Source organism: Chiloscyllium plagiosum, unplaced genomic scaffold (assembly GCF_037043375.1).
Source record: "Chiloscyllium plagiosum isolate Xiang-an unplaced genomic scaffold, Cpla_swu_hap1 HiC_scaffold_12, whole genome shotgun sequence".
NCBI classification, from domain to species: domain Eukaryota; kingdom Metazoa; phylum Chordata; class Chondrichthyes; order Orectolobiformes; family Hemiscylliidae; genus Chiloscyllium; species Chiloscyllium plagiosum.
The window spans coordinates 27,158,299-27,174,662 of NW_028270150.1; the positions used below are offsets into that span (position 1 = coordinate 27,158,299).

General features: G+C 44.9%; 1 protein-coding gene across 3 annotated transcripts in view; it reads left to right on the forward strand.

The window, feature by feature from the left end:
• The window catches only part of setd4 (SET domain containing 4), a 45,517-nt gene that overhangs the window by 10,748 nt on the left and 18,405 nt on the right, over positions 1 to 16,364 (forward strand). The window contains exons 1-4 of one of the 3 annotated variants that reach the window (XM_043701246.2): positions 3,238 to 3,577; positions 9,289 to 9,384; positions 12,964 to 13,001; positions 14,690 to 14,778. In XM_043701246.2, coding sequence (XP_043557181.2) covers positions 3,493 to 3,577; positions 9,289 to 9,384; positions 12,964 to 13,001; positions 14,690 to 14,778 — 308 coding nt within the window. In that variant the 5' untranslated portion in view covers positions 3,238 to 3,492. Of the gene's footprint in view, positions 1 to 3,237; positions 3,578 to 9,288; positions 9,385 to 12,963; positions 13,002 to 14,689; positions 14,779 to 16,364 lie in introns of those variants that run through there. The other 2 variants (XM_087992546.1, XM_087992547.1) reach the window with 2 other exon arrangements.

The window sequence follows — 16,364 nt, forward strand, 5'->3', positions numbered from 1 at the left end:
TTCTGTTCGCCGAGCTGGAAGTTTTTGTTGCAAACGTTTCGTCCCCTGGCTAGGCGACATCATCAGTGCTTGGGAGCCTCCTGCGAAGCGCTTCTTTGATGTTTCCTCCGGTGTTTATAGTGGTCTGTCCCTGCCGCTTCCGGTTGTCAGTTTCAGCTGTCCGCTGTAGTGGTTGGTATATAGGGTCCAGGTCGATGTGTTTGTTGATTGAGTTTGTGGATGAATGCCATGCCTCTAGGAATTCCCTGGCTGTTCTCTGTCTGGCTTGCCCTATGATAGTAGTGTTGTCCCAGTCGAATTCATGTTGCTTGTTGTCTGCGTGTGTGGCTACTAAGGATAGCTGGTCGTGTCGTTTCGTGGCTAGTTGATATTCATGTATGCGGATTGTTAGCTGTCTTCCTGTTTGTCCTATATAGTGTTTAGTGCAGTCCTTGCATTGTATTTTGTACACTACATTCGTCTTGCTCATGTTGGGTATCGGGTCCTTCGTTCTGGTGAGTTGTTGTCTGAGCGTGGCTGTTGGTTTGTGTGCCGTTATGAGTCCTAGGGGTCGCAGTAGTCTGGCTGTCAGTTCCGAGATGCTCCTGATGTATGGTAGTGTGGCTAGTCCTTTTGGTTGTGGTATGTCCTCGTTCCGTGGTCTTTCTCTTAGGCATCTGTTGGTGAAGTTGCGCGGGTATCCGTTTTTGGCGAATACCTTGTATAGGTGTTCCTCTTCTTCTTTTTGCAGTTCTGGTGTACTGCAGTGTGTTGTGGCCCTTTTGAATAGTGTCCTGATGCAGCTTCGTTTTGCAGCTAGGAATTCCTAGAGCCATGGCATTCATCCACAAACTCCATCAACAAACACATCGACCTGGACCCAATATACCAACCACTACAGCGGACAGCTGAAACTGACAACCGGAAGCGGCAGGGACAGACCACTATAAACACCGAAGGAAACCTCAAAGAAGCGCTTCGCAGGAGGCTCCCAAGCACTGATGATGTCGCTTAGCCAGGGGACGAAACGTTTGCAACAAAAACTTCCAGCTCGGCGATCAGAACCACAACAGGTTTGAAGATGGAGCAAGGAGGAATTTTGCAGACTTTCTATCAGCTCTGCAGGCTGATGTATTCGGGACTCCTGATGGTCATCCAGAAAGAAAGTCATTGCTGGTAGAGGAATCTGCCATGCGTCTTTGGTTAGCCAATCTGTGTACTTTAATGTCCAAGTATGGACTGGTTGGGGACCCCAGTGGAATCTTCCTGATGTCGCAGATTGGCCCCTGAGGACAAAACACAGCAGATGCCTAGAGGCAGCTCACTGGTAGTTAGCCGAAGGGGCCCTAAGAGTTCTCCTACCATGTCACAAACTCCCCACCCCCCCTCTTTATGAGCCTTTGTCATCAGTGGTTGTGATGATTCTGTCACTTTAAAAAGGTTATTTTGTCCTGGATTTTTTTTTTGAAGACAGGTTGTAAAGGCAGAGGTGATGAACTGGCTCCTGAAAACGGCTGAAGTAAATAACTTCGGAAGCCTTTAGATTTACTTTTCAAAACCGTTGTAGCAATGGAAGGAGAGTGACTAGCCCTCGCACTCCCTGACATTCTAGTATTTTTCTAGCTGTTATAGTCAGAAGCTGTTTGGGATCCCAGAGGAGTTGGGGATTCAGTAAAAATAATTCCTAGCTGCTACTTTCTCTGAAAGTTCTTTTGATGTTGTTTCCTCCGCGATTGAGAAACTGCATGTAAGAATCTGGGTCTGAATTTCCCTTTTTGCCAAAGAGGTGTGTTTATCATAGAATCCCTACAGTGTGGAAACAGGCCATTTGGCCCAACAAGTCCACACTGACCCTCCAAAGAGCATCCCACCCCGACCCATTCCCCTCCCCTATTCTACATTTGCTCTGTCTAATGCCCCTGGCCTACATATCCCTGAACACTATGGGCCATTTAGCATGGCCAATTCAACTATGCCGCACATCTCTGGACTGTGGGAGGAAACCGGAGGATCAGGAGGAAACCCACACAGACACGGGGAGAATGTGTGAACTCCATACAGCCAGTTGCCCAAGGCTGGAATTGAACCTGAGTCCGTAGTGCTATGAGAAAGTGAGGACTGCAGATCAGAGCTGAAAATGTGTTGCTGGAAAAGCACAGCAGGTCAGGCAGCATCCAAGGAGTAGGAGAATCGACGTTTCGGGCATGAACCCTTATTCAGGAATCCTGAAGAAGGGCTCATGCCCGAAACGTCATTCTCCTGCTCCTTGGATGCTGCCTGACCTGCTGCGCTTTTCCAGCAACACATTTTCATCCCTAGTGCTATGAGGTAGCAGTGCTAACCACTGAGCTACCGTACTTGTGTTTATGGGATGTTTACTGTACTGGAACAGTTAGTAATAGGTAATGTCCCTAACCCTCCCCTTCACTGTTTTGATCACACAGCATCACCCTTTGATGTGAAGGGCACTGCTTGTCACTGGCCACTGGGGTGTTTTCCTATCTTCCTGGTGGTGGAAATTGAATAAAGATTCGTACACCTTGTGTCTCACACCTGCACACACATTCACACCATGGGTGCTCTGGGGAAAAAATAAGCACTACTGCAGTGTGGGGGTTAAATTATAAAAAAACAAAAAAAGTGTCAGAAAAAAAAGTAATAGGTAATGATTATTCAGTGAAATTTTGCAATGGTGAAGTTATTCTAAATTTCTCTTTTGTTTGTATTTTAATTATAATGTTTTAATAAATTGCGTTTTTCCTAATGGCGAGTCGTGTGACCAGTTCCATCACATCTGGAACACGCATTTTATATTTACCTTTAAAATAAGGTAGGCCAGTGAAGGGGGCCTCGTCTGGTCCATAACAGTGGGGCATATGAAAACGCCTTCATAGGAGGGTGGCCTTGCAGCTGTATCCTTTTTAAAAAGAAAGCCATCAGTTGGAGTGTCCGCACTGTCAGAGGGGTGACAATAAGGCTGTAGGCCCTCTGTCATCGTAAGGTCCTTGCCACTATCTGTAATTGCATGGTAGAAATGGAGATGGCTCTGACTTCCCCCAGGACGGTGTTCCAAGCAGGCATGCTGACGAATGGTGTGTGGTCAAGACCCAGACAGTCTCCAACACACCCTTGTGCTCTTTACTGTAGAGTGCACACGACTCCTCCTTTAGGGGGCAGTACCCCTTTAAGAAAGGCATCATCTGGTGGCAAAATCGACCTTGGAACGGAAACGGGGACCCAGGAGAGGTAAATCTGGAACTGGTATCAGAGACTGATCTGGATCTAATTGCAAAAACCTGTCCGGTTGTGCGTTTACTTTGTTTTGATCAGTGCATTGTGAAAGCTGACTGAGTTAATGTAGCCAGAGAGGGGCGTACTCTATTACACTTCATTGCTGTAGACTTGTGCAAAAGTGACTTTAGTCATTTTAAAAAAAAATCGCTGGGGTTTTTACCCCGGAAAACGCCCAGAGAAGATTGATATCTTTGCTTTTTGTGCTTAAGCATGTGAATTATGTCCAAAAGGAAAGGCCGGGCTTATAGAAGAAGGAGGCGGAAAGGTAGCGTGAGCCTGGGAACACACGCGGTGGAGACTGGAGGTAAAAGCCGGGCGAGATTGACAGCCGCGTCCCGGGGGATGTGTGGCTCCTCGGCCCCAGGTTAGGGTTCGGGAGCGGGGGGGAATGCAGCTTCTACCGCTGGCTCAGCAGAGGAGAAGGAGGCCAGTGAGAGTAAGCAGCTCTGCAGGCCACTCCAGCATGTCTCTCTCGCTGCGTATGACTTCCTTCAAGCTCTGGGCTAGAGGAGGATCGCCATCTATTGGCAAGTCCCAAACCAGACCTGAAAGACAGGCGCTCCAAATGCATGACATGGATTGCAAGCTGAGAGATCAGGATAACACCCCTCCCCAGTGCGGGGGGAGAAAAAGACAAGGACAAAAAAAACCAATGCCTAAAAATGATTGTACAAGTTGTACTGGAGCTTAAGTGTGAAATATGCAGCTCGGACCAGTATGCAGCAGAGGTTTTAGTGTTTTTTTTCTGGGATCATTTTTGAAAGAAAGCGTCACTGAAAAATGACCTTGATTTTGAAAATCACCTCTTGTCCCTGACTCAGAAGCATTGCGCAAATTGGAATGCATCGACTGAAATCAGTTAATCGCACCACTTAGAAATCGTATCAAAAATTGGTGCATTATAAAATTTTCATGAGGATAGAGGCAGCATTTAGACACTGCTAGTCGCACAAAGTTTCTCATGAATAAGATTGTGCACGTTGCTTTTATTTTTTTAATTGCTGCATGGTTTGCCTGAACTCGTCCTTTCGGGAAGGAAACTGTCACCCTTCCCACAGCAATGTAGTTGACTCCTACCTGCCCTCTGGGCAATTAGGGATAGGCAATAAATTTTGATCGAGCCAGTGATGCTGTCACCCTGTGAATGAATTTAAAAAAAAACCTAATCTCCTCAGTTTAGAGGAAATAGAAAAAAAATCTTCATCCAAGAAGGGATTTTACTTTCAGGTTGATATTGCACATTGAAATTGATGGTTCAATTGTCATTCCAGTCAAGATTACAGTGGTGCTGGAAAAGCACAGCAGGTTAGGCAGCATCCGAGGAGCAGGAGACTCAACGTTTTGGGCATAAGCCCTTCATCAGGAACGTGTGCTTCCTAGTGATACGCACATCTAGGGCTTTGAACTAAATAGTGGGGGTGGAAGTTCAAATGCATGGAAAATTATAAAATCAGAGATTAAGGAGAAGGTAGGGTTGCTAGTTACTGATAGGGTTGACTGTAATCGGAATATAAAAGGAAGGGACAGTATGTGTGAATGTCATGTTGTATCAAAGAACCATAAAAGTGCAGAGAAAACTGTTAATAGAACAAACAAGGCTTTAATGTACAAAGCATTTCAAACAAGGTCAATGACCTGAGGCACAAACTGAGATAAATGAAGGTCACAAAGAGTTTAAAAGAGGGGGAGGGTATTAAAGTTTCTAGAACAAGTAATATGATGGAGAGTATGGAAAGTGCAGGAATCTAACTTAAGGCACAGCAGATAAACAAATAACTATGAGAAGGGAGGGCAGCCAATGCAGGACTGAGGATGTTGCACTTAAATGCACGCAGTGTACAAAACAAGGTAAATGAGCTTGTAGCGCAGATTGAAATGGGCGGGTACAATGTCATGGGTATCACAGAGATCTGGCTGCGGGGGGATCAGGGCTGGGAATCAAACATTCATGGGCATGTGTCCTATTGAAAGGATAGGCAAATGGGCAGGGTTGTTTTGTTAGTAAGAAATGAAATTAGATCGATAGCAAGAAATGCCTTAACGATCAACAAAGCCATCTATATGTGGAATCACAGGAGGTAGGTGAGATCCTAAATGGACAAAGACATGGAAGCGGGGAATGCGGGGAAATAAATAATGATGTCTTAAAAAGAGTCCACATTACAGAAAAGGAGGTGCTGGAGGTCTTAAAATGCATAAAGTTAAATCCGTGGGATCTAAGCAAGAGTATCGCAGGACTTTGCGGGGCCCCCTAGTTGAGATAGTTGTATCATCAATAGCCACAGTTGAGGTGCCAGAAAACTGCAGAGTGGTTAATGTTGTGCCATTATTTAAGATAGGCTGCAAGGAAAAGCCAAGAACGTGACGTTAGTGGTGGGTAAGTTGTTGGAGGGAATTCTGAAAATCAGGATCTGCATGCATTCAAAAAGGGAAGGACTGATCTGGGATGGTCGACATGACTTTGTGTGTGGGAAATCATGTCTCATAAACTTGATTGAGTTTTTTTTAAAAGATGATGAAAAATGTAAATGAAAGCAGAATGGATTTCAGTAAGGCATTTGATAAGGTTCCCCACAATAGGCGATTGCACAAAATACAGAGGTATGGGATTGAGGATGATTTAGTGGTTTGGATCAGAAATTGGCTGGCTGAAAGAAGACATAGGGTGGTGGTTGATGGAAAATGTTCACCCTGGCGTTCAGTTACTAGTGGTGTACCTCAAGGATCTGTTTTGGGACTACTGCTGTGTGTCATTTTCATAACTGACCTAGGTGAGGGCATAGAAGGATGTTAGTAAATTTGTGGATGACACTAAGGTCGGTGGAGTTGTGGGTAGTGCCGAAGGCTGTTGCAGGTTACAGAGGGACATAGATAAGCTGCAGAGCTGGGCTGACTGGTGGCAAATGGAGTTTAATGCTGAACAGTGTAAGGTGATTCACTTTGGAAGGAGCAACAGGAATAAACAGAGGGAGCTAGCCAATTGGATACCAGATTGGCTTGACAGGAGGAGATGGAATGTGATAATAGACGGCTAATGGTAAGATTCTTGGTAGTGTAGATAAGCAGAGAGATCTCAGTGTCCATGTACATTGATCCCTGAAAGTTGCCACCCAGCTTGATAGGGTTGCTAAGAAGGCATATGGTATGTTAGTATTTATTGGTAGAGGGATTGAGTTTCAAAGCCACAAGGCCATGCTGCAGATGTACAAAACTCTGGTGCAGCCGCACTTGGAATATTGCATACATTTCTGGTCACCGCATTATAGGAAGGGTGTGGAAACTTTGGAAAGCGTTCAGAAGAGATTTACTAGAATGTTGCCTCATATGGAGGGAAGGTCTTATGAGGAAAGGCTGAGGGACTTGAGGCTGTTTTCATTAGAGAGAAGAAGGTTGAGAGGTGACTTAATTGAGACATATAAGATAATCAGAGGGTTAGATAGGGTGGACAGTGACAGCCTTTTTCCTGGGATGGTGATGACTAGCACGAGGGAACATAGCTTTAAATTGAGGGGTGATAGATATAGGACAGATGTCAGAGGTAGTTTCTTTACTCAGAGAGTAATAGGGGCATGGAATGCACTGCCTGCAACAGTTGTAGACTTGCCAACTTTAAGGGCATTTAAGTGGTCATTGGATAGACATATGGATGAAAATGGAATAGTGTCGGATAGATAGGCTTCAGATTGGTTCTACAGGTCAATGCAACATTGAGGGCTGAAGGTGTAATGTGCTGTAATGTTCTGTGTTCTATGTTCTATAACGGTAGATGTTGTCTACATGAACTTTAGCAAGGCCTTTGACGAGATTTCACATGGTAGGCTGGTTGATAAGGTTAGACCACATGAGATCCAGAGGGAGCTAGCCAATTGGATACCAGATTGGCTTGACAGGAGGAGATGGAATGTGATAGTAGAAGGTTATTGTTCAGTCTGGTGGTCTGTGACCACTGGTGTGCTACATGGATAATGCTAGATCCCACAGTTGCTCGTCATTTATATGAACAGTTTGGATGAGAATATTAGAGGCATCATTAGTAAATGTGCAGAAGACATCAGAATTGGTGGTGTAGAGGATAGTAAAGAAGGTTATCTAAGAGTACAATGGAATCTTGATCAATGGGCAAATGGTCTGAGGGGTGGCAGATGGAGTTTAATTCAAATAAATGTGAGGTGTTGCATTTTGGTAAGACAAACCAGGGCAGGACTTCTATAGATAATGGTAGGGCCCTATAGAATGTTGTCAAACAGAGAAACCTTGGGGTGCAGGTTCATAGTTCCTTGGAAGTGGCACCACAGGTAGACAGGCTGGTGAAGAAGACGTTTAGCATGCTTGCCTTCATCAGTCAGAGCGTTGAGTACAGGAGTTGGGACATCGTGTCACAGCTGTACAAAACATTGGTAAGGCCACATTTGGAGTACCGCATTCAATTCTGGTCACCCTGCTATAGGCTGAAACTCACACAGCAACAGGTTATAGTCCAACAGGTTTATTTGGAAGTATAAGCTTTCAGGACACAGATGAGTGTAGTGACCATCACTACAATGGGGAAGCTGAAAGATCTGAAGGTGGAGAAGTCATAGAGATGTACAGCATGGAAACAGACCCTTCGGTCAAATCCGTCCATGCCAACCAGATATCCCAATCCAATCTAGTCCCACCTGTCAGCACCTGGTCCATTTCTAAACCCTTCCTATTCTTATACCCATCCACATGCCAATTGGTGGCACGGTAGCACAGTGGTTAGCACTGCTGCCTCACAGTGCAAGAGACCCGGGTTCAATTCCCGCCTCAGGTGACTGACTGTGCAAACTGTACACATTCTCCCCGTGTCTGCGTGGGTTTCCTCCCACAGTCCAAAAATGTGTAGGTTAGGTGAATTGACCATGCTAAATTGCCCGTAGTGTTAGGTGAAGGGGTAAATGTAGACGAATGGGTCTAGGTGGGTTGTGCTTCGGTGGGTCGGTGTGGACTTGTTGGGCTGAAGGGCCTGTACCCACACTTGAAGTAATCTAATCTAATTTAATCTAAATGTTGCAATTGTACCAGTTTCCACCACTTCCTCTGGCAGCTCATTCCATACACTTACCACCCTCTGAGTGAAAACGATGCCCCTTAAGTCTCTTTTATATCTTTCCCCTCTTACCCTAAACCTATGCCCTCTAGTTCTGGACTCTCCGAACCCAGGGAAAAAACTTTGCCTATTTACCCTATCCATGCCCCTCATGATTTTGTAAACCTCTATAAGGTCACCCCTCAGCCTCCGACGCTCCAGGGAAAACAGCCCCAGCATATTCAGCCTCTCCCTATAGCTCAAATCCTCCAACCCTGGCAACATCCTTGTAAATCTTTTCTGAACCCTTTCAAGTTTCACAACATCTTTCCGATAGGAAGGAGACTAGAATTGCACGCAATATTCCAACAGTGGCCTAATCAATGTTCTGTACAGCCGCAACATGACCTCCCAACTCCTGTACTCAATACTCTGACCAATAAATGAAAGCACACCAAACGCCTTCTTCACTATCCTATCTACCTGCGAATCCACTTTCAAGGAGCTATGAACGTGCACTCCAAGGTCTCTTTGTTCAGCAACACTCCCTAGGACAGTCACTTAAACCGGATGGACTACACCCCAGGGTTCTGAAGGAGATAGCTGACAACATTGTCGAGGCATTGGTGGTAATCTTTAGGTATTAGTGGAGTCAGGCAGAGTCCTAGAGGGGTGGAAAAGGTATCTAAAAGCCTGGCAGAAACGGGTTACAACTGTGCCGTTCCAATATACCCCAGGGTGGTGAAGGCACAGTGGGCACTTGCCTGTTCTGTGGAATTATATCCCAGTTTGAGTTGCAATCTTTAACAGAGGGAGGGCAGTGAAGAAATATACATTGGCACTTGGAACAGAGTGCACATTTGTGTTCAGTATCGATTTAGCTCCATCCAGATCAATGAGTTAGATGTAGAGTATTAAGTGGAATAGCCTGTAAGATTGTAATCAAGTCTGTCGATTTTGCACAGCCAACATTAGTCACGAACCAGATTTTGTGCAGCTGAGGAAGTGGCTGAAAAAGAAGGGCTTCAATGGCTTCTACTTGGTGCCAGCAAATTTTCCAGGTAGGAGACTTCATCTTTTTTTTTGAACTTCCCTACCCAGCTTCCTTCAATATTTAAACAGGCGCTGCACAAATGAGGGAGGGACAACATTTCATTGTGTGACAGTATTACCTGGATGTAATCCTGTCTTTTATTTTGGTGCGAGGGGTACTTTCCTACTTTTTTTTTTCTTTTTTCTAGAAAGGGGGAGGACTCCCGCGTAGAGAGCCCTCCACAGTCCTGTTTATTTTATTTTTTTTTCTTCTTCTTTAACCCCCACACTACCACCTAAGTGCAGTAGTGCTTATTTTTTTCCCAGCACCCATGGTGTGTGTGTGCAGGTGTGAGACACAGTGAAAGACACAAAGTGCACGAATTTTTTTTATTCAATTTCCACCACCAGGAAGATAGGAAAACACCCGGGTGGCCAGCGACAAACACTGCCCTTCACATCACTGTGTGATCAAAACAGTGAGGGGGAGGGTAGGGACTAAATCAAAATAGAGTTGGAGGGAGAAATGATGCACTCCAATCCCTGCGGCGCCCACCTCTCCCTGAACAACTCCAGGGTGTTGGTGGACACCGCGTGCTCCCTCTCCAAGGACACCCAGGCTCTAACGTAACCGCGGAAGAGGGGCAGGCAATCGGCCCTAACGACCCCCTTCAAGGCCCGCTGCCTGGACCTGTTGATGGCCAGTTTGGCCAGGCCCAGGAGCAGACCCACGAGGAGGTCTTCAGACCTGCCCTCCTTCCTCCGTACCGGGTGCCCAAAGATCAGGAGCGTGGGACTGAAGTGCAGCCAAAAACAGAGGAGAAGGTTTTTCAGAAAATTAAAAAGGGAGTGCAAACGCCCACACCCAATATACACGTGGTCCACGGACTCCACAGCACCACAGAACAAGCAGTTGGGCTGGGAGTCCGTGAACCACTGCAATCTGCGGTTGCAGGGGACTGCTGCGTGCAACACCCTCCACCCCAGATCCCCGAGAGAAAGGGGGAGGACTCCCACATAGAGAGCCCTCCACTGGGGATCTCCACCGCCCGGTGGCAAATGGGCACGCAAAGGTGTGTCCGGACGGTGGATGAGGGAGAAGAGGTGGACGGTGTGCAGCAGCAGTCTATTTTTTTTTTTTCCCCCCTTTTTTTTAACCCCCACACTACCACCTAAGTGCGGTAGTGCTTATTTTATCCCCAGCACCCATGGTGTGTGTGTGCAGGTGTGAGACACAGTGGAAGACACAAAGTGCACGAATCTTTATTCAATTTCCACCACCAGGAAGATAGGAAAACACCCGGGTGGCCAGTGACAAACACTGCCCTTCACATCAAAGGGCAGTGCTGTGTGATCAAAACAGTGAGGGGGAGGGTAGGGACTAAATCAAAATAGAGTTGGAGGGAGAAATAATGCACTCCACTCCCTGCGGCGCCCACCTCTCCCTGAACAACTCCAGGGTGTTGGTGGACACCGCGTGCTCCTTCTCCAAGGACACCCGGGCTCTAACGTAACCGCGGAAGAGGGGCAGGCAGTCGGCCCTAACGACCCCCTCCACGGCCCGCTGCCTGGACCTGTTGATGGCCAGTTTGGCCAGGCCCAGGAGCAGACCCACGAGGAGGTCTTCAGACCTGCCCTCCTTCCTCCGTACCGGGTGCCCAAAGATCAGGAGCGTGGGACTGAAGTGCAGCCAAAAACAGAGGAGAAGGTTTTTCAGGAAATCAAAAAGGGAGTGCAAACGCCCACACCCAATATATACGTGGTCCACGGACTCCACAGCGCCACAGAACAAGCAGTTGGGCTGGGAGTCCGTGAACCACCGCAATCTGCGGTTGCAGGGGACTGCTGCGTGCAACACCCTCCACCCCAGATCCCCGAGAGAAAGGGGGAGGACTCCCGCGTAGAGAGCCCTCCACTGGGGATCCCCACCGCCCGGTGGCAAATGGGCACGCCAAGGCGTGTCCGGACGGTGGATGAGGGAGAAGAGGTGGATGGTGTGCAGCAGCAGTCGATACAGGGCTTTCCTTTTTACGTCCCTAAATGAGACAAAATTAAAATTTCGGAGGCGACTCAGGTTGTGGGGCACAGGCTCCCGCGGGAAGTACGGGACCTTGGGGCCAATGTGAAATTCCGTCCGGGCTAACTTTCCTACTTAGCTGTGTCTGTCTGCACAAATAATAAATTAGGCTTAACCACCATTTTATACCCAAAGGACTGCAGCAGTTCAAAAAGACAACTCCCCACACCTTCCCAAGGGCAACTGGGAACGGGCAATAAATATTGGCTGAGCTCATGAGATCCCCTTTGAGCAAATTGGATTCATGTGTTGACAGTTCAGTCTGATTCCATTCAGCTGCAGTCTCCCTTTGAGTGAGGTGGGCGCTGTGTGGGGTAGAATTCCTTATTTCCCACTCCAACTCCATTTTAATCCAGTCACCTCCCTTTCTCTCACGTTTGTTGTCATTGCATTGCCCCTCACTGCCTTTGCATCTAAAATGGTAATTGATTCAGAAATACATGGGGAAGAAAAACATTCAGCCGCATTCTGAGGGGCTGTAGAGGTGCTGTGATAGTGTCCCTCCCTCTGAGGCAGGAGGCTTAGATTTAAGTCCCATCTGCTCCAGAATATGTAATAACATATCTAACAGTGAAGCACAGTGATGGTGTCCCTGTCTCTGAGCCAGTAGACCTGGATGTAAGTCCCATCTGCTTCAGAGATGTGTCATCACATGTCTGATATCTAATGGTGAAGCACATTTGAATACTGCTAGTGTGTGGTGTTGATAAATTCACAATTTGTTTCTTGAGACTGATGGAAATAAACAGTGAAAATTAAATTGGCATTTCTGTTTTGAAAGCACCTTTGTGCCTATGGACCTTTGGTACTTTCAAAAGCAATTAGTGACAGCTGTGTTTTTCCACTGTTGTTTGATATATAGATTCATATCTTTAAAGTAATTATTTTAAAATATACGCTTTACAAAGTCACAGATTGGTAGAGGCATATTGACGGATATAGTGCTTGTGTGAATTCCATAAGTGTTCCATTTAAAATGTCAGCGTGTCTTTGTGTTTTCACTCTCATCTCTGAGTAACAAGGCCCACACCATTTTGTGTTGTAATTTTATTACCATTTCAAAGTTGCTCCGAGCTCTCTGCTGATATCCTCTCCATAAAGTCGATAGGGCCTCTTTTCAAATATATTTGTTTTAGAAGTGGTTAAATATTGGTGCATACAGCTGAGAACTTCTGAAAGACAGCCTAATTTACCCAAAAGAAAATAGTGCTTTGTTGCAGATTTTTTTTCATAGTTACTGTCCTGCAGGAGAACTAATTTAGTTCCAAGCCAACAGTAAAGGAATCTGATGATTTTGCAGATCTCTGAAGACATGTGACCCAAGGTTATAGCTCACAGAGGTTATTGCACACGCAATTACTCGTACATTCATAGTGGTGTTCATTTTGAGTTGTTAATGGTGTTATGTAAATGTTGCTATTGTTGGTAACCTATCTGTATAAGACAAAATTAAGGAATAATACATTTTTAAACCATTCTCTGAACTTTGCCAAAGAATAAATAATATTCATGTCCATTCTTTCTCATTTAGATATTGGCAGAGGATTAATGACCAGAAAAGCACTTGAGGTCAGTGATTTGAATGAGGAATTAGAAGATCATCATTTTCTGGGATTGTACTTTCAAAAGTCATGTGACATGAAGGAGGTTGTGTGACCTGTGCTGATTGATGTCTGCCTGGGTGATGAGGCTGTTAAAGCTTAAAAGAAGGTCTGGATTGCTTTAAGGGGACAATTGATGTAAAATATTCATACTTGAAGACACTGGTGCCATTGGATAGCAAGTGTCAAAAATATTAGATTGTAAATAGTTGTGCTTTGAACTATCCGTTTAGTTCCAAAGGTGAAAGAGAGTTGCTTCAGCATTTCCACCTGGATACAAGGCCAGTGTGATTCAGTGTACCATGGAATAGGATGCAGAGCTAGCCATTGTAGGAATCAGGTTGCAGCCTTTTCTAAAATATCACTTGCAAGTGTGATAGTCTGCCAGAGTTGGAGATGGGGAGAGCTGAAAGCAGAAAGTCTGTATTATTCACTATGCTAGAATATGGGTGGAACCTCATGCTCAAATTGAGACTATAAATTTGTGAAGAGTTAAAATGAAGTTGTAAAATTTGCCAAGCTTGTGCTGGAGACAAATGACCTCATTGTTAAGGATTGTCCTGAAAATCATAGAATCATTTATTACAGAAGAAGTCCCTCAACCCATTGAGTCAGTAACAACAAAAATGATTCTAAACCCTTAATAGAACCTACTTCCCAGCACTTCACCGTGTGTTGAATGTTAAGACAGTTCAAGTGCTCATCCAGGTACTTTGTAAAGGTTGTTTGTTTTCCTACCTCAAGATTGAAAGTTGCAGAGCTGTGGAAGTTGTCAGGAAAGTAATGGAAATAAACCCTCAGGAGAAAATTGATTTTGGAATAACTCTGGGAGAATTGAATGTTGTTTAAGGAACAGTGTAACATATACCTGTGAAATGTGTTTTCTTGGTTGTGCGAAATATAAGAGGGTATTTTCTGGATGCTTTGGTTGCAAAAGTAGTGTTTATTAAGTGGTCCTTTTATTCTTTTGTTACGATAAGCATCCTACAAGATTAAATTTTGTTGTGTCTTTCAACTATTAAGTGTGAATTTATTTTGAAAAGTTATTGGTCTCTATAGAGATCACATTATTTTCCTCCTTCCCTGTCACCTTTTGGATTTTAAATGACCTGTTGTCTCAGGTGAAGTGGCCTGTTGTTCAGTTTACTCTTTTCCTTTTGGCCCCTGATACACCTCAATACAGAGGAACCTCGATTATCTGAGCGTCGATTATCCGAGTTTCGGATTATCTGAACAAGATCTCCAGGTACCAGTGCTTGGGTAAACTGTATTATCCGAGCATTTGATTATCGGAACATTCAATTATCCGAACAAAATACACCCCACCTGTGTCATTGGGATAATGGAGGTTCCTCTGTATTAGCAGTGAATGGGACGGAGTTAATTGTGTGATTGGGCTGCTCTTTCATCATGGTGTAGGGGACAAATGGTACAGGGAGAGTTCTGAAAAAGTCACTTTGTTCCCTGGGAGATGCTGTTTTGTGCTGGTGAGATCTCTTTTTAACACATATTTTCCAATCTGTGTTGAAAATTATAGCAGATTAATTGTTTTAAATTTCAGTCCTGATTCTCTTTTGTTTGGGTTTGTGCAAGGCTTAGTCCTTGAAGAAGCAATATATATAACGTAAACCGACTTTATATTGGTTTCTTATTTAGCCGGGAGATCTTGTTATTGCATTACCTGAGAAATGTCTGCTCACCACCAACACCATCCTCAGCAGTTATATGGGTGAATACATTAAGAGGTAAGTTATGTCCATGGTGCTAGATTCTGTTGTATTAATCCACTGAAAGTCTTATTCTTAAAAAGCAGATGATCTCTCTTAATGGAGACAAAATGTAATCCAACCGATGATGATAGATGTTATACAACATTTTATCCCTGAATATATTTTTTTGCACAACTTCATTGGATGATGGGGTTGAAAGAGCTCAGGTTACAACTCTTTAATCGTTGTGCCTTGACAAGCATGTAAATAAACTCCCAATTTCATCTTGCACATACATTCTGAGGAAGGGACTTTGAGAATTCCAACAAGTATTAAGACTGGTTAGAGGGCTGGAAAGGAGTGGGGGAGCTTGGGCTTAGGAGGTTCATGCTATGCACTGAGATGTTTTCACAGAATTCCTGAAATGAAACAGTTGAGGGAGCAAAAGACAGCATCCTTTGCCTGCTCTGGCACTAAGTGGTTACTCTTTGTGTGCTGAAGGGGAGTTATTTCAAACAAGACAGTTGTCACATCTTAATGGATAACTTGGGGGGGGGGGGGGGGTGGCATTGTTGGTCAAGGACAGTATTTCAGTTGCAGAAAGGATGTTTGGGGACTCGTCGACTGAGGTAGTATGGGCTGAGGTTAGAAACAGGAAAGGAGAGGTCACCCTGTTGGGAGTTTTCTATAGGCCTCCAAATAGTTCCAGAGACGTAGAGGAAAGGATAGCAAAGATGATTCTCGATAGGAGTGAGAGAGACAGGGTAGTTGTCATGGGGGACTTCAACTTTCCAAATATTGACTGGGAACACTATGGTATGAGTACTATAGATGGGTCAGTTTTTGTCCAGTGTGTGCAGGAGGGCTTCCTGACACAGTTTGTAGACAGGCCAACAAGGGGCGAAGCCACATTAGATTTAGTACTGGGTAATGAGCCTGGCCAGGTGTTAGACTTGGAAGTAGGTGAGCACTTTGGTGATAGCGATCACAATTCTGTTATGTTTACTTTAGTGATAGAAAGGGATAGATGTATACCACTAGGCAAGAGTTACAGCTGGGGGAAAGGCAATTACGATGCGATTAGGCAAGATTTAGGAAGCATAGGATGGGGAAGGAAACTGCAGGGGATGGGCACATTAGAAATGTGGAGCTTATTCAAGGAAAAGCTCCTGAGTGTCCTAGATAAGTATGTACCTGTCAGGCAGGGAGGAAGTTGTAGAGCGCGGGAGCTGTGGTTTATGAAGGAAGTGGAATCTCTGGTCAAGAAGAAGAAGAAGGCTTATGTTAGGATGAGATGTGAAGGCTCAGTTAGGTCACTTGAGGGTTACAAGGTAGCCAGGAAAGATTTAAAGAGAGAGCTCAGAAGAGCCAGGAGGAGACATGAGAAGTTGTTGGTGGATAGGATCAGGGTAAACCCTAAGGTTTTCTATAGGTATTTAAGGAATAAAAGAATGACGAGAGTAAGATTAGGGCCAATCAAGGATAGTAGTGGGAAGTTGTGTGTGGAGTCAGAGGAGATAGAGGAAGCACGAAATGAATATTTTTCAACAGTGTTCACTCTAGAAAATGACAACATTGTCGAGGAGAATATTGAGATACATACTACTGGACTAGGTGGGATT